This window comes from Falco punctatus (assembly GCF_963210335.1).
Source record: "Falco punctatus genome assembly, chromosome: 14".
NCBI lineage: Eukaryota > Metazoa > Chordata > Aves > Falconiformes > Falconidae > Falco > Falco punctatus.
The window spans coordinates 22,336,212-22,354,682 of record NC_137594.1 but is presented as its reverse complement, the minus strand read 5'-3'; the positions used below and the strand labels follow the sequence as shown (position 1 = coordinate 22,354,682).

The 18,471-nt window shown below is 62.8% G+C and overlaps 2 protein-coding genes across 7 annotated transcripts; one reads left to right on the top strand and one right to left on the bottom strand.

The window, feature by feature from the left end:
• Positions 1-720: 720 nt before the first annotated feature.
• On the bottom strand, positions 721-7,492 carry CCDC102A (coiled-coil domain containing 102A). Of its 2 annotated transcripts, none has more exons than XM_080411000.1 (9): positions 7,409-7,492; positions 4,969-5,566; positions 3,809-4,011; positions 3,585-3,693; positions 3,233-3,349; positions 2,939-3,148; positions 2,497-2,667; positions 2,298-2,401; positions 721-1,306 (listed from the first exon to the last, which is right to left on the bottom strand). In XM_080411000.1, exons 2-9 carry the CDS (start codon positions 5,506-5,508, stop codon positions 1,135-1,137), a joined length of 1,626 nt encoding a protein of 541 aa, XP_080267126.1. In that variant the 5' UTR covers positions 5,509-5,566; positions 7,409-7,492; the 3' UTR covers positions 721-1,134. The 2 variants fall into 2 exon arrangements, with proteins under 2 accessions (XP_080267126.1, XP_080267127.1); XM_080411001.1 differs by having other exon boundaries at positions 721-1,261; positions 7,409-7,490.
• Positions 7,493-10,947: 3,455 nt separating this feature from the next.
• On the top strand, positions 10,948-16,575 carry ADGRG5 (adhesion G protein-coupled receptor G5). Of its 5 annotated transcripts, none has more exons than XM_080410996.1 (13): positions 10,948-11,170; positions 12,128-12,206; positions 12,332-12,434; positions 12,540-12,663; positions 13,626-13,760; positions 13,908-14,024; positions 14,197-14,239; positions 14,400-14,506; positions 14,839-14,957; positions 15,102-15,367; positions 15,448-15,547; positions 15,863-16,125; positions 16,262-16,575. In XM_080410996.1, exons 1-13 carry the CDS (start codon positions 11,069-11,071, stop codon positions 16,336-16,338), a joined length of 1,635 nt encoding a protein of 544 aa, XP_080267122.1. In that variant the 5' UTR covers positions 10,948-11,068; the 3' UTR covers positions 16,339-16,575. The 5 variants fall into 5 exon arrangements, with proteins under 5 accessions (XP_080267122.1, XP_080267121.1, XP_080267120.1 ...); XM_080410995.1 differs by having other exon boundaries at positions 14,836-14,957; XM_080410994.1 differs by having other exon boundaries at positions 14,376-14,506.
• The last annotated feature ends 1,896 nt before the right edge of the window (positions 16,576-18,471 follow it).

Here is an 18,471-nt window from a genome sequence, read left to right as displayed (position 1 = left end):
GTGGAGACTGACGGGCGGCGGCAGCCTCCTGCCGCGCCGCTGTCCCGGGCTGCCCCTCGGCTCAGGCAGACATCTCCTCGTCCCCATCCCCCCCTTCTGTGCTCCCCAAAACTCTGCTTTTCAGGGCCCCCACTGAAATTGCCTGCAGGCACCTCCACCCCTGCAGCCTCATTTGTCGGGCCATAAAAAAATGAATAATCGCTGGAAATAAAAGGGCATTAAAAAGAAAAAAAAACAACACACGAGCAGCGAAAGAGCCATGCTTTTAGCCAATCAATTAAAAGGCAGAGCGAGGGGATTAGCTCACTGAAATATCAATTTTTAATAAGGTTGTGTCTGAGCTCCTCCAAAGCCCCGTGAGGCCCTGCTCAGTGGGGGATGGGCTGCAGGGGCTTGGGCTGGGATGGTCAGCACCCAGGGGTGAGCACCCCCGCACCCACGGGCCAGCACCTCTGCCTGCCCGCTGCAGCCCTGCAGAAACAGGCCCCTCTGCAGCCACGGCGTCACCAGCCGCCCCCCAGCCCCGCTTCTCTGGCAGAGTCACAGGTTTTACCCGAGCTGGGCTCGTCCCCAGCGTGGGGGCAGCGATGGCAGCGGGGTGACACCACAGCCACGCATCCAGCCCCCTGTGCAGCTTGCAGAGTAAATGCCGTTTCTCCCCAATGTTGTCCCTTCCATCATTGCTCCCACGTGGAGACAAACCAGCATCTCAAGCCACTGCCAGAGCCTGGGCCCCTCTGGGCTCTGTATTTATAATAAAAAAATTCATATACAAATACATACATATATATATAATATATATATATAAAAAAAAGTGGGCAGGAGAGTGTGGCCGGTTACAGGGCCTGGTGCCCCTCTCTGCCCTGCGCTTCCTCCTCCTGGGCTGCTCAATGATGCCAGCTTTCGTGGCCACATCTGTGTCCCAGGAGATGCTGGTGGCCGAGGGGTACTGGATACTGTCCAAGAGGCAGCGGGCTTGGAGCATCCCTGGGCAAAGTCCTCCCCACCACTCTGTGCCCCAGGCTCCCCATCTACAGGAGGGTCACCATGTGGCCGGGTCCCGCGGTGACAGGCACTTGTGGGCAGAGGACCACCGTGGGACGTCGCCGTGGTGGTGGCACCTGGCCCTGGGCTCTAGGGCACCTGGATCTGCAGGTCCTCATCCTCGTCAGGGTCGCTGGTGCCATCCCCGGCGTCATCGGGGCTGAAGCGGGCACTGCGCATCTTGCTGAAAAGCGGGGCGCTCTGCTGCCGCCGCAGCCTGCCAAGGGAGAGCTGCCAGGGTGGGGGGCGGCGGGGCGCAGCCCTGGGGGGATGCCAAAGCCAAGCCTGTCCCCCTGCACCCCTACAGCATGACTGCACCCTGGTGGGGCCCCATTTCTGCAGCTCCCACTAAGCTCTGGGTGCAGGACCAGCCCCCCCAGCCAGGGGCCAACCCTCTGGTGTGGGGCTGGGGACCCCAAATGATGCTCAGCACAAGAGGGCATCAGCTTAAACCCTCCAGGGCCGAACACCGCCACGCCGAGCATCTCAGACCCAGCCGAGAGTGCAGTGCAGGGAGAAGTTGTCCCCCTGAAATGGGGATCCCCCTGCAAATAAAACAGGAGTCCCCATTCCTGGGAGCCTGCGGTGGTTTTAGCTCCTCACTCGCCCTTGTATGAAAGTTCAATGAAAATTTATGAAGCAAATATGAAACCAAAAGGCCCAGGACCTGGTCAGATCCGACCAGTTTGCAGCATTTTACTGGAAAGCATGAATTATTTAAGAACGTGCACATGGGGAGGCTGGAGAGGGTGAAGAAGAAGCCTCCATTACTCCTCCATGATTTAATGAAGATGTCCCAATAAAATAAAGAAAGATGATAAACACAACCCTCCCAGCGCCTCCCGGAGACGTGGCATTGATCTCTCACAGCCACTTCAGCTCTTTACTGCGAGAGATGAAGTGAGGCTAGGGAAAGTTTTTAAGGGCAATAAAACCCCCCTCCCATCTCCCCAAACTGGCATGGGAACCTCAGAGCTTGCCCTGGCCCCGTTTACTGGCAGGTGAAACTGGGCTGTACTGGTCTGCAGGCTGGTTGAACTGGGAGGTGAATGCCATCCGGCCTGCAGTGGGGTGAAGGCTGCCCCACGGGTGGCTGCACCCTGCCCGCCGAGGATGTCTGAGGCACTTTGGCCATGCTTAGCCCAGGGTTCAACCGGGCAAATGCTGGCTGAGGGATGGTGGCAGGGAGAACGTCATCTCACCCATGGGTCCTTGCTGGTCCCCACTATGGCCCACCCTGGTCCCCCACTCACCGCGACTGCAGATGCTCCAGCTGCACCTGGAAGCTCTCACTCTGCTCCGTCTGCTCATCTAGCGACCGCTGCAGCTTCCGCGTCTGGTTGTGGGCTTCATCCAGCTGCAGGTGGGATGGGAAGGGACGAGCCTGTTGGCAGTCACAGGGGGCATGGAGCTGCCCACCCCAACTCTCTGCACCAGCACAAGCTTCCCTACCTCGTCCTCCGCTTGGGCCAGCTCCTTCTTCAGCTCCTCCACCCTCAGGCGCAGCTTCTTCACCTCGCCCTCATGCTGTTCCACGCGACGGTTGGCATGAGCCAGCTCGGCCATCTTCTCCTGGTACTGCTTCTTCAGCTTGGTATGGATGTGCTTCAGGTCAGCCAGCTCCTGCAGTGGGCACGGGGTAGGGGGCTGAGAGGGGCTGAGAGCCATCCCATGCTGCGAGTGCCCCCATCTCCCTCCCCAGGGACCCCTCCCAGTGCCCCACCGCACGACAGAGGAGCTGATGGAGCAAGGATGGGGGTCACTACCACCCCTTAGACAAAGGGTGGTGGCAGAGTCAGGGCTTGAGGAGGTCCTGGGGGATGCCAAGCCACCACGGAAATGGCAGGGTCACCCAGGGAGCGGGTGGCAGGGCACGGGACCACCTCCATGGCACCTTGTTCTTCTCGAAGAGCTCAGCCTGGATGGTTTTGAGGTCGGTGTCCAGGGTGCTGGCCGTCTGGCGCCGCTTGCGAGCCAGCACCTCCTCCAGGTCCTCAATCTGTGCCCGCAGCTTCTTGTTCTCCCGTTCCAAGTTGAGCTTCTCCGTCTCCAGCCGCTCCCGCCGGCCCCACTCGGCTGCGTTCTCTGCCTGCAGCCGCTCCATCTGGGACAGGGACACGGGATGGCCAGGGGCAGCAGGGACTCCCCTCGCTGTCCCCTTCAGCCCCTACACTGGGATTCAGCTCACCTCCGCGCGCAGCTCGGCCAGCTTCTTGTCCATGCTGGAGCGAGCGCCCAGCTCGTCCTCCAGGTCCTCGGAGATGCGCCCCAGCTCGTCCTGGTGGATCTCCTTCAGGATGTTGAGCTGGGGACACACACACACAGCACCCATCTTGTGCCACTCAAGTCCTGCCTGCACTCGTCCACCCATCCTCTGTGGATGGACTGACTGGCTCAAGAGCGTTAATTAAGACCCTTAATGAACACCCCGGAGTTGGGGAGGTGGCTGTGGATCACCATGTCCAACCACTGGGACATGCCACCTTCTGGGGGACAGGCCACCCACCAGGGCACCCCTGCTCCCCAGGCACTTCACTCACCTGCTTCATCACCTCCTGCTTGTTCTTGTTGAGCTCCTCGTATTTGATCTTCCACTGGCTGAGCTCACCCTCCAGCTTCTCGATGCTCTTGCTGAGCGCCAGCTTATCCCTGGGGAGAGGCAACGCTGGTGACAGCTGGCAGGACCCCATGGGACATCCCATCCTGGTGGGGACCAGTCTGGCCTTGGCTGGTGCCCCATGAGGATGATACCCCAAGCACTCACTCCCGCTCCTTGAGCAGCACTTTTTGGGACTCATCCAGCCGCAGCTTCAGGGCAGTGACTTTGGTGGCGTCCTCCTCCACGACGCTGACATCGTCCCAGAGCAGGCGGCTGCGTTCCTGGCGGGAGAAAGAGGCCCGGGGCCCCCGCTGCTCCCAGCTCTCGTCCTGCTTGCTCGTCAAGATGTTTTCCATCAACTCCTGCTCCTGTGGCGCCGTGGGTGGCCCAGCAAAGGGGAGAGGGTGAAGGGGCAGCCCAGGCTTCCCACCCCCTACAGCACCCGACCTTCACCCTGTAACAAAGCCAGACCTAGCAGCATCCCTCCCTCCGGTCCCCAGGGACCCCCTGAGGCTGACAGAGAGGGACCCACCCTCCCAGGGGAGCTCCCATTCACCACCACGCTCTGCTGCCGGCTCCCTGCCTCCCTGCAAATCTGGGATGGATAGTACCGATTTATTACGCTGACCTTGCTGCGACCACCATGCAGGTGATCTTCTACCAGGCTCCACAAGCGCATGGTAAATGAGCTGCAGGGGTTTTCTGGGGACAGGACATCCCCAGGGACCAATCAGGGAGCCCGCAGGGCATGCTCAGATTAGTCTCAGATTTGCCACTCAGCAGCTCTGCCATCGGTGGACTGAACCAGCGCGGCGCGGCACCCTGAGCAGCAACATCTGTGTCGTGACAGAGCCACAGCAGCAGAGAAGGGAGCACAGCAGCTGGGAGCAGCTCTGGGGAGTCTCTCGTGTCCCCTCCTTCCTCCTCCCTTCAGCACAGACCTCTGCCAGAAGCCCATATGGACACTCTGGCATCGGAGTCGTTGCTAGCAAGAGGCCACCAGTGCTGCTGAAGCCACTGTCCCCTAAAGTGGCACAGGCTTCTGCCTAACGCCTCCAAAGGGAAAGCCCTGAGAAAGGGACCAGAGCCAGCACCAAGGTGATGTCGCTGCACAGGGCTATGAGTGTCCTGGACCCCCCCCATGACACTGCTCTTGAGAGGGGTCTGAGCCCCTCCGCTGCTCCAAGGGATCTGCCGCACGCTGCCCACCTCTGTGGGCAGGGAGTGGCCCCACGGGCATGGCAGGCAGTGGGAGCTTGGGGGTGCATGAGGGGAGCTGCTGGGGGTCAGGAGACCCCCCACACAGCACCCAGTCACCCTCTCACCTTGGCTTTTTGGGGTGCCTCAGCCCCCACATCCCGCACAGGCTCATGCTCAGGGTCAGCTTCTCCCTCTGCCCCGTCGGCAGCAGGTGGGCTGCAGGTGCCGTGCCGGCCGTGGAGCCGTGCCGGTGGCCGTGCTGGTGGCGGGCGCTCCTCCGGCCGGTCACGGTCACGGTCGCGGCGCAGGCCAGCCAGCTCCTTGGTGAGGGCCTCCAGGCGATGCCGCAGCTGCCGCACCTCCTCGCGGGCACGGTTGCGCTCAGCCCGCACCTTGCTCCACTTCTCCCGCCAGTTGGCCGTGCAGTCCGACCACCACCGCATCGTCTTCTCCATCTGGGCCGCCCGCGCCCGCGCCTCCTCCAGCTCCCGCAGCCGCAGCTCCTCACGCCCTTCCCAGTCCCCTTCCAGCAACGCCGGGGGGGGCCCGGGCGATGGCGTCCCGCTGGGGGGGGACGGGGAGGGCTCGGGGGCCAGCAGGGCCAGCAGCGAGCCCCCCGGCAGCGGCGGGGAGCCAGCCAGGCGCGAGGCCCCACTCTGGCTCATGGTGGGTGTCCCCTAGGGCATGGCTGGCACTGTTGGGGTGGCACCTCCACCTGGGGACCTGTGGGAGAGAGAAGGGGTCAGGGCAGCCCAGGGGGCTGCAGGAGGCGGCTGCGGGGCTGGGAGGGAAGGCGAGCACAGTCCCTGGTTTCGGGGGGCAGCACGCTGAGCGATGAGGTCCCAGCACGGACCCTGGTGATGGCCCAAGCAAGGAGCTGAGTGATGGCTCCCACCACGTCCCCAGCGAGGACCCTGGTGCGGTTTCCAGTGGGGATCCCTGTGAGGTCCCTGGTGATGGCCCCAGCAGGGTCACCAGCAGAGGCCATGGTGAGGTCCCCAGCAAGGACCACGGCCTCCTGCCCGGCCACCAGCACCCTGTCCCAGCCTGGCACTGCAGCAGGCACCTGCCTGACCTGGGGCACTTCAGCCAGCGCACTGGAGGCCATGTCTTAACGTCATCTGGGTGATGTTACCCACACGAGGTCATCTGGATGACATCACCTGTGGGCCTCCAAGAGTGTTCCTGGTGCTGCGGTGGGGTTGGGGGGTACCCCGGCTGCACCCCAGCAGCTCTAGCGAGGGTCACGGCCCTGACTGGGAACCAGCAAGGCGGCAGCAGCTACAGCGCTGCTGGGCATGCATGGCAGCAGGATGCGTGCCAGGGTGGGATGCATGCCAGGATGGGGATGCGTGCTGGAGTGGGATGCGTGTTGGGGTGGGATGGGGATGTGTGCCGGGACAGGATGCATGTTAGGGCGGGATGCGTGCTGGGGCCAGATGGTGCCAGGGTGGGATGCATGTCGGGGTGGGATGCGTGCTGGGGCAGGATGAGTGCCGGGGCAGCCGGCCGCACTCTCCAGTGATGCCACAACAAAGGGCCAGTGCTGGCCGCCTACGTCCCGGCACGGCCCTCACGGCCCGGCTTGGCCAGGGAAAAACCGCCCCGGGAAACCGTAATGGGCGGCTGCTGCGCGCCCTAATGGGATAAGTGCAGGGGCCGCGCCACAGCCCCCCCGCAGGCGCAGCCCTGACCTGCCGCCAGGCCCGGCTGGGCCGGGAGGGCCGGTGCGGGAGCGGCGGGAGCAGCAGCCGCTGGCGGCGGAGCGCTTGGCCCGGGGAGGGGAATCCGCCGCCCTGACGGTACGTGCGGAAACGGTGAATCGGTCACCGCCGAGGCCGGCCCCGGCCTGCGCCGTCCTGCTGCCGGCGCGGCGGCTGCCGCGGGGGGAGCCCCGGGCGCGGCGGCATCAGCCCCGGCCGCTGGGCAGCGTCCACCGCGGAGCGCCCGCGGGAGCGCAGCGCCCGTGCGATGCCCACGGGAGCACCCGCCGCCCCGCAGCGCCCGCCGCAGCGCTGGCACCGGAGCGGCACCCGCGGGGCGCACGCACGGGCCGGGGGCACCCCGGGGTGCCCGCCGGGAGCACGCGTGGGGCGCCGGCACCCGCACGGCCCGCGGGAGCGCGCGTGGCTCGCGGCAGCCCACGGACCCCGCGGCGCGCGCCCCGGCCCGTCCCGGCCTCCCGGCGGGGGCGGCACCGCCCGCCCCCCGCGCCTCCCCATTGGCCGCGGACGCCGCCACTCCGCCGCCAGCGGTGACGCGGCCCGGCCCGCGGGAGCCGCCGCATTCCTCCGCGCCCGGCCCGCCCGGCCCGGCCCGGCCGGTACCGCCTGGCGCCGCTGGGCCCGGTTCGGCTTGGCCTGGCATCGCCCGGCTCGGCTCGGCTCCGCCCGGCTCGGCTTGGCTCCGCCTGGCCCCGCCCGGTCCGGCCCGGCGCGGACCCCCCCACCCCAAAGTTTGCCGCAAGTTTCCCGCCGCGGCGGCAGCGCCGGTGCCGCGGCCCGCCCGCTCGCCCGGCCCGGCCCGGCCCGGCCCTGCCCTGCCCGGCCCGGCCCGGCCCCTCACCCGTGTCGGCGCGGCTGCGGTGCGGGAGCCAGCGCGGGCCGGGGCGCTGCCGGCCGAGTCTCCTCCTCCTCCCCCTCCTCCTCCTCCTTCCCCCCGCTCCCGCCCCCCGCCCGCGCCCGGGGGGCCGGTCCCGCCGCCGGAGCCCGGCCCGTGCCCGCGGGTGCGCGTCCTGCCGCCGCGTGGGCAGCCGCGCTGCTTTTGGCACGGGGGGGGAGGGGTGTCGCTCGTGTGCGCGTGCTTGCACGCGTGGGTCTCCGCGCGGTTACGCTCGTGGGGTCTTTACACGGCTGCTTGCACTTGGGGGGCCGTGCACGGCAATGCGTGCACATGTCGTGCGTGGGTGCACGCTGGCGCGCTTGCACACGTGTGCAGGTGGGTGTTCGCCCACGAGGGAGCTCGCTCGCGAGTGTTTCTGCAGGCGTTTGTACGTGTAGGTGGGTCGCACTGAAGTGTCTGCACCGAGGAGTCCATGGGCAGCAATGCCTGCACACGGACGTGCACGGGTGTTTGTACAGGCTGTGCACACCAGCACGCTGGCACACGAGTGTGTTGCACGCTGCTGCTTGGACGCAAGAGGTTGCACGCTGCCATCGGCATGCGGTTGCTGTTGCTCATGGGTGCTTGCCGACATGCACAAGAGCTCCCTGGTGGGGTATTTGCACACATGAGCATGGTGCATGGAGAGGCTTGCACAGACGTGTGCTCACACACATCTGCGTGGCATTTGCATGCAGGAATGCTGGCGCACAAGTGTGATGCACGTGGGGCTGCAGCTGCCAGACTTCAGCTTGGCTGTCAGCTTCTTTCCAGCCTGGGCCCCATCAGGGTTGCTGCACCAGAGCAGGCCTGACACTTTTTCCCTGTGGTTCTGCCTGCTCCCGCAGGATTTGCATTGCTTTGCTCCAAATCCATGAGTCGGACATTGCGGCTTTGCAGGGGACCTGGCAGGGATGGGACATCCCCACCTGAGTGTCCCCATGGGTGAGTGTCCCTCAGCCAGCCACACGGCACTGTCCACCTCATCCCCACACATCCCGGTGCTGGCTCCTGACCAAGCAGCAAAGCCCCAAACCACCATCTTCTCCCAGTAGTTTTCCCTTTGCTGGATGCTTTTCAGCCAAAAAAATGGGAAATACAAGCGGCCAAGAGGATTTGTGTCCCACAGGAGGTGGAGATGATGCCATAGGACACTGAGACCCTTTTCTCCCCCAGCATCTAGCAAAGCAGGGAAAAAGAAAACAAATTAAAGCAAAACTTCAAATGCCCCTGCGTGTTCTTTCCAAGCCCGGTATTCCTCTGCTGGAAATGACCGCAAAAAGCTGGAGGCAGGGGATGCTTTGCTCTCCCACGCCCCTATCCCTGCATTTTGCGCCAGGGAAGCCTGAACCAGCAGCGTCACTTGCAGCCGCAAAGCGATTCTGCAGGTGGTTTGGCCAGAGCTGCCGGTGTGTGCTGGTGCGTTGGGGTTTTAACCCACTCCCGGCACTAAAACCAGGCTTTGAAAGCCGGCAGTTTTTTCAGGTGTCTTTACTCTTTGTTTAAATGTGCACATCTTGGTGACACCAGCAGGTTCGAGGGTGCGTTGCAGCATCCTGGGATCTGTGGGTTCTGCCCTTGCAAAAATCAAACCACCTTGGTCCAGAGCATGTCACCTTTAGGATGTGGACAGTGACCCATCTCTGTGGTCCATGGACCATCCTCCTGGCACCCTTCTCTGGTTCCAGGTGTCCTGCCTGGCCCAGGGTGCCTGGCCATGCCCAGCAGATCCCCTTAAATCCATCCCCAAAGGGCTCCCATCCTCAGAGTGGGTCGGACAGAGGCAAATGGCTGCGCCACGCTATGAATTGAGACCTGGAGACTCATTGCATGAGTGGCTGCAGGCACTGGGCAGGCACAGGGTGGCATGGCTGCTCTGTGGCAGGCACCAGCATGGCCAAGCTGTCCCTGCTCCCCATGCCTCTGCATGCAGCCACATCCCTGCAGCTGGGCCCAGCAGACCCTGGTGCAGAAGGTGAAGCTTTTTGGGGCAAATGTAACCATCTGGGGGCAGGGGGGAAAGATGACCTTTTTTTCCTTCTGCTGGGCCGGCTGGCATCACTGGGGAGCTGTGCTGTCGTGGCTGGTGATGGCATGGAGGATGCCAGCTCCATCCTGGCAGTAGCATCAAACGGTAGTATCACAGAATATCTCAAGTTGGAAGGGACCCATGATGATCAATGAGATGCGTTGCCCAGATGCTCCTTTGAACTCCGCCAGGCTTGGTGCCATGACCAGAGGTTCCAGGGACCAACCACCCTCTCAGTGAAGAACCTTTTCCTAATGGCAAACATGAACTTCTCCTGACACAACTCCGCTCCATTTCCTCGTGTCCTGTTGCTGGTCACGGGAGAGAGGAGACCAGCACCTCCCATCTGCTGCCCCCCTTGAAGAAGCTGTAAATTGCGACGGGGTCACACCTCAGCGATGAGGGCACCCCTCAGCCTCTCTTCTTCAAGCTGAACAAGCCCAGTGACCTCAACTGCTCCTCTAAGACCCTTCACCGCCTTGGTTGCCCTGCCCTGGACACATGCACATAGTTTGATGGCCTTATTGTGAGGCACCCAAACAGCACGCAGAACCCGAGGTGGGGCCGCGGCAGGAAGGTGCGGAGTGGGACAGTCGCATCCCTTGACCAGCTCGCTGTGCTGTGCTGTGCTGTGCTTGATGCCCACCAGGACACAGCTGGCCCTTTTGGCTGCCAGGGCGTGCTGCTGGCTCATATTCAACTTGCCATCAACCCAGAACCCCAGAGCTATTTCCATGGGGCTGCTCACCAGCCTCTCATCCCCCAGTTTGTACAGGTAACCAGGGCTACCTCATCCCATTGGGTCCCGTAGAGTCATGCACATCCAGCTGGAGCAGTGACTCTCAAACAAGTTCAGGGGCAGCTGGGAGTTTATCATCCCCCCCAGTCATGGTCTATCAACCCTGGGACCACCAGAGCCCATCATTGGTGTTGAAGATGGAGGTGAAGAGGGCATTAAACATCTCTGCTTTATCTGGGTCCCTATTCGTGAGGAGACTGACCTCTTCAAGCAATAGAGTGATGTTATCTCCGATCCTTCTTTTGCTATTAACATATTTTAAACAGCTTTTTTTGTTGTCCTTCACAGCACTGGCCAGCTTGAATGCTAATTGAGCTTTGGCCGCATGAATTTTCTCCCTATAGTAGCAAAGAGCATCCCTGTAGTCCTTCTGTGCCACCTGTCCTTGCTCCCAACATCCGCACACTCTCCTTTTCCACCTGAGTCCCAGCAGCTGATCCCTGCTCCGCCACGCTGCCCTTCTGCCCTGCTGGCTGGACCTCCCACACCTACCAAAACGTGAAGTGATGCTCCAGACCTGGTGGCCCTGCTACAGTGCCAGTGCTGCCCAGCATGGGAGAGCAGGGGCTCCTGATGAGCCGGTGGCAGGGATAAGCTCATTAGAGACAGAAGGCTGATTATATCAGACATGCCTGGGAAGCAGGTTGCCTTTGGGCCACACCAAATTGCAGCCGTCTGCCATGTCCTTGGGGTGCCAGGGATGCTCCCTCTCTGCCCTGGTCCCTTGCCAGGCTGTGAAAAAGAGAAAGCAAAAGGAAATTTAAAAGCTCTCTTGATTTAATCTGCTCATCTGCATATGAGCACTTCCTTTTCTGTCACCCCAACTGCTGCACAGGCAGAGCCGGAGCAGCCGATCCCACTGTGGTGCTGCCAACGCCAGAGCTGCCCCGTGCCCAAGGTAGGGGCTTTGCTGGGGCGAGGGAGGGATGCAGGGGGGTGGCGTGGTGCTAGGGGCTTACCAGGGCACCAGGCTGCTCCCACAAAGGCAAAACCCACCTGAAGTGACCCCCATGCCCTGCAAGGGTGCGATGCCCTCGTTGGCTTGGTTGCAAAACAACCTAAGGGGGACGAGGTGGCTGTCCCTCGCTGGGGGTCAGAGGGCAGCTGTGCAGGCAGCTGCTCAATGTGCTGCCCACTGCGCTGCTGCTCCTGCCCTGGGAGGCTCCAGCTGCTCTGGCACCACCAGCTTCAGCGCCTCAAAGCATCGATCCCATTGCTGCATCCACAGTAAAGCCACTTGCGCATCAGGATTGCACCCTGGCACCGCTGGACCCACAGCCTCTCTTCCCCGGCTGCTTTTGGTGCCAGCAGTGTTACCATGGCCGGTGTTGCTGTGCGTAGCACCAGTTCGGTCTTACAAGGGATTCAAATCTTGCTACCAGCCACCTTCCCCCAAGCCTGTGCCAGGGACGCTTCCTTCCTCCCCAGCTTGGTGCTGGCCCCCCCGCCAGCAAGCCCCGGCAGAGCACGCTGCTGACCCTTCTGGCTGGCAGGCTGCTCGCTGGGGATTTGCAGCCACGGGCTGGGATGGCAGCAAGGGCTGAGTCTTGTCCCTGGCGGCTTTACAACCTTAACGGTAAAACGGATGCAAAGGGCACCTTGCACCCTGGTCGCTGTGGCAGACAGCCGCCCTCTCGTCATCCTGCCACTAGCACAGCCACTTCATGCTTCTGGGGTGGGGCTTTGCTGCTGCAGTGGCCTTGGTGGGGCTCGGATGCTGGGGTGTTGGGAAGCTGCCGGGACCCTGTCTTTGTCCTGCAGCTGGCGTGTGGGAAAGGGCCAAGGTCCCAGGGGATGTGTGTGTGTGTTGTGGGGGTGTCCAGGGAGCTGCCCCAGTCCTGGGTGCATCTTGCAGGAGAGAACCATGGTGATGCCCACCCCACTGCTCACTGCCCTAGTCCTCTGCCTCGCTGCCGGCATCCTGCAGGCTCAAGGTAGGGATGTCTCCCATCCCAGCGCTGGGCTGGGTGCTTTGGGGGGTCATTCAGGGCTCCCCAGGCTGGCACAGGATGGGGAGTGGGGCAGGGTGCCATACGCTGAGGCTCAGCTCCCAAAACAGCTCTGTCAGAGCTGATGGAGATAATGGAGATAGAGAGAGAGATGGAAACTCTGGAGGAGGAGCTGCAGCAGGGCTGCAGCAGAGCCCACCACGCCAGGAAGAGGTGAGGGCTGGCTCCTACCCTGCTGTCCCCTGGACCCTCCACAACCCCCAGACCCACAGAGTCTGGATGCTGCTGCACCCTGCCCCGAACACCCTCCCTGTGCAGGTTAAACCAGCTGGAGAAGCTGACCAGCTGGGGGAAGCACAACTTCACGGGCAGCATGATTGAGGCCTACGTGTTCAAGTTCATGACCGAGCACTTCAGAGGGTTAAACCTCAGCAGCAGGATGGTTGGTGCCCCCACGCTGCTGGGGGTGTTCCCAGGGGATGCCCATACCCCCAGCCCCCTCTGTCCCTCCACCCGCAGTGGGAGGTGCCAGGGGGTGCTGAGGTGGCTGACACTTGCCCATACTGGGTTTCCATCATCCTCCAAGGATGCTTTACGTCAGCAAAGCCCTCAGAGACACGGCTCTGCTGGGGTGTTACAGGCAACTGTGGCTTCAGGTTCCCAGCGCCGTCACTGGGATAAAGCTGGGGGTTTCTAAAGCTGGGGGGCGGGCTGTGTGTGTTCTGCAGCTGAGAGCCAGGATTTCCATCCTGAAGCTCTTGTGATTTATGAAAAGGGAAGCTCTGTCTTCCACTTCCCTGCGGTGGCAAGGGAGAGTGAAACCGTGGTGGGAAATGTGTGGGGTGACTTCTGTGTCCTGGTGCAAGGGGCTTGCACGGCGCCACCACAGCACTTCCCCCGGCCATGGGGCTGCCCTGCCGGGGACACCTGACCACTCAGCCCTGAGGCTCCTATCTGCAGGACAAGGCAGGTTTTGCTGGCAGGGGTGCCTGCCTGCCAGCTGGGACCCCCCAGTCGGGATCTGGGAGCTGAGACTGTCCAAGGGAGCCTGCCAAGGTGTGAAATCCCATGGGAAAAGCATCTGACATGATGCCATCTGCCCCATTCGGGGCCGGTGGGACAGGTGTGCCCATGCATGGGTGATAGACCCCACCCACCCACGGTCCCCCACGTGCTACGGGTTGGGAGAGCTCTGAAGCTGAGATGGGAGCAGTGCCATATTTGCGTGTCCACAGGCACCAAGGCAGAGCTGGAGCTGCTGCTGGGGCTGGGGGATGCTGCAGGGCCATGCCAGGAGCGGGGGTAGCTGTGCTAGGGGCTCAGCCAGGGTAGCACTCTGACGCCCCCGAAGCCAGCTGAGCACAGGGGTGGATGAACCCATCTCTACCCTGCCCACTGGCACAGGATGTGAAACTGGGTGGCGTTGGGAGGCTCCGGCATGCTATGAACTTCCCGGTGGAGCTCATGGAGGGCATCCAGGAACGGGGAGCGCAGCAGGAGCTGGTCTGCATCTACATCCACAGCCCCTGCATGTTCCAGGTGAGCTGCAGGTCCTCACATAAACCCCCTGAGCATCCCCAGCAAGCAGCACACCTGCCCCATCACCCACCCCCTGCTGAGATGCTCAGGACGGGCAGGATGCCCTGGGGACCTGGGACTCTCCCTGCAAGCACCTGACTCTTGCAGGACACCAACAACAGCTCTGTGTTGAACAACGACGTGCTAGGAGCCTTCCTGCAGAGCAGGCGCGTGGCTGGGCTCAGCCATCCTGTGGAGATCCAGTTCTGGCATGACATGATGCTGGTGAGCAGGACTCCACTGCAAGCACAAGCTGGGGGTCCCCAGCACCAGCATTTCCCCTGGTGTTGGGGAAAAAGAGAAAGTGTCTCCTCTCTGCATTGGGACCAGGGGTTTCTGGGGTCCCCAGCGTGCAAGGAGGGTCCTCAGATCTCCCCTTCTGTCCCCTTTCTACCAGGATGCCTCCAACGCCACCTGCGTATTCTGGCTGCCTGGAGCTGGTAAGTGTGTCCATGGCCAGGACAGGGGCAATGCCAGCTCGGTGCCACCCTGAAGGCATTGCCTGTCCACCTCCTGGGCAACCCTGGCAGGCCTCAGTGTCCCCTCAATGTCCCCATCCCCTGGCTGCTGTGCCAGCCTCCGATGGTGGCTCTCTGGCAGATGCGGGCAGCACAGGCAACTGGAGCACAGAGGGCTGCAGGACCACGCACAGGGAGGGCACCGTTATTTGCCACTGCGACCACCTCACCTACTTCGCCGTCCTGCTGGTTCACAGTCCTCCTTCCTCCTTGCCTCTTCCTCCTTTCTCTTTCTTCCTTCCCTATTTCCCTCCTTCCCACTTCCTTCTTCCCTTCTTCTCCTTCCCTCCTTCCCTCTTCCTTTCCCCTTCCTTCCATCCTTCTTCCTCTTTCCTGGAGATGGGGGGTGGGGGGGTGGGGGTGTACAGGGTGTACAAAGGGGTACAGGCTGTATGGGGGGGGTCCTGCAGGACAGAGTGGCTGGGGCGGGGAGGTTTGCAAGCCCCCCGCTCCCTTTCCTAGCAGGTGGGTGCTGCCACGGATGCTGCCCTGGCTCAGCCCTCCTTCCCTGCTCTCAGCAGCTCCCAGCGGGCGCCCTGAGCCCGGCTCAGCTGGCATCACTCACCCACATCAGCACCATCGGCTGCTCCCTCTCAGCTGCTGCCACCCTCTGCACCTTTCTGCTCTGCTGCTTCTCCAGGTAGAGCCATGCTGTGCCATTCCGTGCTGTGCATGCCATGTAGGGCTGTGCCACGCAACCCATGCCATGCCATGCTGTGCCATGCTTTGCCATGCCGTGCCAGCGAGCACCCACCAGCACCCCCTGCCCTCCCCCCTCTTACAGGCAGCAGCTGAGGGAAAACACGGCCAGGATCCACATGCACCTCCTGGCCGCGCTGCTCCTGCTCAACTGCAGCTTCCTGCTGAGCGTGCCGCTGGCTGCTGGCTCCGAGGGGCTCTGCCAGGTCACCGCTGCCCTGCTGCATGCCAGCCTGCTCTGTGCCCTGGCGTGGATGGGTGCTGAAGCCTTCCACCTCCTCCTCCTCGTCATCAAGGTCTACAACATCTACATCCAGCGCTACCTCCTCAAGCTCTGCCTCTTCGCTTGGGGTGAGTGGGCACCTGCCCAGCCCTGCCTACCTGTGCCTGCCTGTGGCACAGCCCCTCACAGCCTGTCCCTGCACCCACAGGTCTGCCTGTGCTGGCCGTGGTGGCTGTTTTTGTCTTCAAGAGAGATACATATGGGTACCATGTCATCAGCACCCCTGAAAGCTACAGGAACATGACTATGTGAGTGAAGGGGGCTGCCAGCTCCCCTGGGCATCCTGTGGACCCTGGGCACCCCAGGGGCAGCATAGATTGCAGGCACAGCATTGCACCCTGGGCATGCCAGGCACCCTGGGCACATGGGGCACCCCAGGGCATGCATGGGGCCAGCAGGAGCTAGTCGTAGCTCTGCTGAGTGCCACTTTTTGGTGAGCTTGGCTCTGCCGGCTGCCCACCTCCATCTTGCTGCGTGCGGGGCACCTGCTGCCATGCCTATCCTGCACCCAGATCCTTTGCAAGGGTGCTGGCCCTTGTCCCCAGGAAAGTCCTCTTTGCCAGGTGCTGGCTCACCAGCCTGCCAGCCTATTATGCCACTCTCTGCTATGCTGGCCTTATCCTGCTCTTCAACATGCTGGTGCTGGGGAGGGTGCTGATGATACTGCGGAGGATCTGGCGGCAGAAGGGGCAGGCAAGGAAGGACTGGGTGACAGTGCTGGGGCTCACCTGCCTGCTGGGCACCACTTGGGGTCTGGCCTTCTTCAGCTTTGGTGTCTTCTTCGTGCCCCAGCTCTACCTCTTCACCATCCTCAACTCCCTGCAAGGTCAGTGGGGGAGGGGTGTTGGGGGATAGGCACCCTGTGGGTTGGGAGCAGCAGGGTCCTTGTCACCTTCCTGCTCCTCTCAGGGGCTTGGTGCACCCATGGCAGTAACCGCATTTTCACCACCACCCCCCCCCAGGTCTCTTCATCTGCCTCTGGTACATCACCGTGCACAGCCGGAGCAAGCCGGGCTCCGTCAGCAACACCTCCGGCTAAGGCGCCTCGGCACCGGGTGGGGGGCTGCCGGGGGAGCTCGGGAGAAGCACCTGGGCTGCAAAGCGGGATTTCTGGGTGGGGGGAGCCGCCTGCTGCTGGGGGGCTGTGCCGCTGTGCTCCCCTGGGGACCCGTGCCAGCCCCGGGCACCCTGCGGCTCACAGCCCCTCCATTGACCCACACGGACTTCTGCTGCGGAGGGCAGGCGCGTCTCATTAAAAGTGCTGTTTAATTGCTGATGCGCGTCCCCTCCACCGCTGGAAGAGCAGGGCGGCTTTGGCCGGGTCCCGCAGCCACCCGCTGCCACCTGCCGCCCCGGCCCCGCGGCGGGCAGCCACCCGGTCACCCGGTCACCCCGGCCCCGCGGCGGGCGCCACGCGCTGCCCTGGCCTGTCCTTAGCGAAGGTCCCGCTAGATGGCGCGAGGGTTTCGAAGATGGTCCCGGCTCCGCGCTGCGCCACGGCAGGGCCGTGCGGTGAGCTCGGCAGCGGTGCCGGTGAGCAGCGCCCGGTACCCGTGCCGGTGAGCCGTGCCGGTGAGCAGCGCCCGGTACCCGTGCCGGTGAGCTGTGCCGGTGAGCAGCGCCCGGTACCCGTGCCGGTGAGCTGTGCCGGTGAGCAGCGCTCGGTAACCGTGCCGGTGAGCCGTGCCGGTGAGCAGCGCTCGGTAACCGTGCCGGTGAGCCGTGCCGGTGAGCAGCGCCCGGTACCCGTGCCAGTGGGCGGTACAGAGGAGCCCTCTGACAGCCGGTAGGGGACATCTGAGCTCCCTTGGGGAGCTGCCAACCTGTGTCTCACAAGGAACAGGCAGAAGTGCGGGCTCTCCGGCTACATCCCCCCAACCCGTTTGGTGCCTCCACGGCTGTGGGCTGCCAAGCATGGCTGCAAGGCCACGGCACCCCCAAACTCTTCCCAACCCCAGGTTTTCACTCATGACAGGACCCCACCAAAAGCCCTCCTACTCATCCCAAAGCCAGCAGGGTGGTGGAAGCCACCAGCATCACTGAGCTGGTGGGCAAACGGGCAAGCAGGGCTTCAGCTGGGTGTTGGGCAGACGTGCTGGTGCAGAGGAGAGGGTGGGAAGTGAGTGAGGGAGCCAGTAACTCCTTACTCCCACTCCCTCTCCCACTTAGGGAGGCAGACCCCAAGCAGAGCTCCTCGACGTCACCAAACAGTTTATCAGCGTTTAAGCGGCCCAGCCTGCAGGAAATAAATAGCGAGGACAAATTGCAGGGACTAAAATCATCATTTGGAGACGACGAGTCAGCCCTGAGCCCCTGGTGCATCCCCATACACCAGGCATAACCTGGAACTGCACCTGTGGTTTTGCATTTTCTGGTGCCTGAGATTTTGGAGCTGGGCATCCTCCTCTACCTGCAGGGATGCAGAGCAGCATCACAGTGTGGTGATGCTGGCATGGCCACAAATCCACTTGTGACAGTGGGATCCCCACTGTTGCCATGCTTGTAGCTTGCAGAGTGCGCCAATGAGGTGCCAGTTGCTGGTGCTGCCCATTTCTGGTCCTATGGCGGGGGACTGGGCATCGCCAGGCAGCCTCACGGGGTGACACACTGCCTGTCTCTGCCCTCCTGTGCTGCTCTGCTGAGCAGCATTTCACTATCTGGCTGCTTCCCAGGGCCTGGGTCTGGGCAGTGAAGGAAGCTGCTGGCTATTGTTCTTTGTTCCATGCACAAAGGGCAGCCAGCGCCACCGAGTTTCCATCCCTCCCGCTGGTGGCCAGGACAAAAGCCCGTCCCGCTGGGGCTGCGTGCCCCTGCCTCCCAGCCTACCGGGCACCACGACGCCCCCAGCTCGCAGGCATGCTCCTGCCGCGTGGCGATGAGCTGTGCATGTCTCACCACTCCTGCGGCTGACTTCAGCTATTAAATAAGAAGCCTGAGGGTTTGGTGAGGTGCCAAGTGTCCAGCTTGTCCCCCATGAGCCCCACTGTGGGAGAGCTGCATCCTGGCCGTGGCAGCTCCAGCCCCCAAGTTGCTCCTGGCATGTGCTTTCCGTGCCCCTTCTCCCCAGCTCGAGATTTTGGGGCTTGTGGCATGAGTCACGCCTGCTGCCAGTGCCTGCGTATGACCAGTGTGTGAATACACCTTGTTCCGGTATCCGGTGGCGCCTGGAAAA

Bases quoted from the DNA above. Each gene is read 5' to 3' on its own strand.
- CCDC102A (XM_080411000.1), bottom strand. From the start codon at position 5,508: ATGAGCCAGAGTGGGGCCTCGCGCCTGGCTGGCTCCCCGCCGCTGCCG. The intron at 3,350-3,584 runs GTGAGTGAAGTG...GTGTGTCCCCAG, and splicing joins AGCAGGAGGTGATGAAGCAG to CTCAACATCCTGAAGGAGAT. The intron at 3,149-3,232 runs GTGAGCTGAATC...TCCCTGTCCCAG, and splicing joins TGGCCGAGCTGCGCGCGGAG to ATGGAGCGGCTGCAGGCAGA.
- ADGRG5 (XM_080410993.1), top strand. From the start codon at position 11,069: ATGAGCACTTCCTTTTCTGTCACCCCAACTGCTGCACAGGCAGAGCCG. The intron at 14,025-14,196 runs GTGAGCAGGACT...CCTTTCTACCAG, and splicing joins TCTGGCATGACATGATGCTG to GATGCCTCCAACGCCACCTG. The intron at 15,368-15,447 runs GTGAGTGGGCAC...CTGCACCCACAG, and splicing joins GCTCTGCCTCTTCGCTTGGG to GTCTGCCTGTGCTGGCCGTG.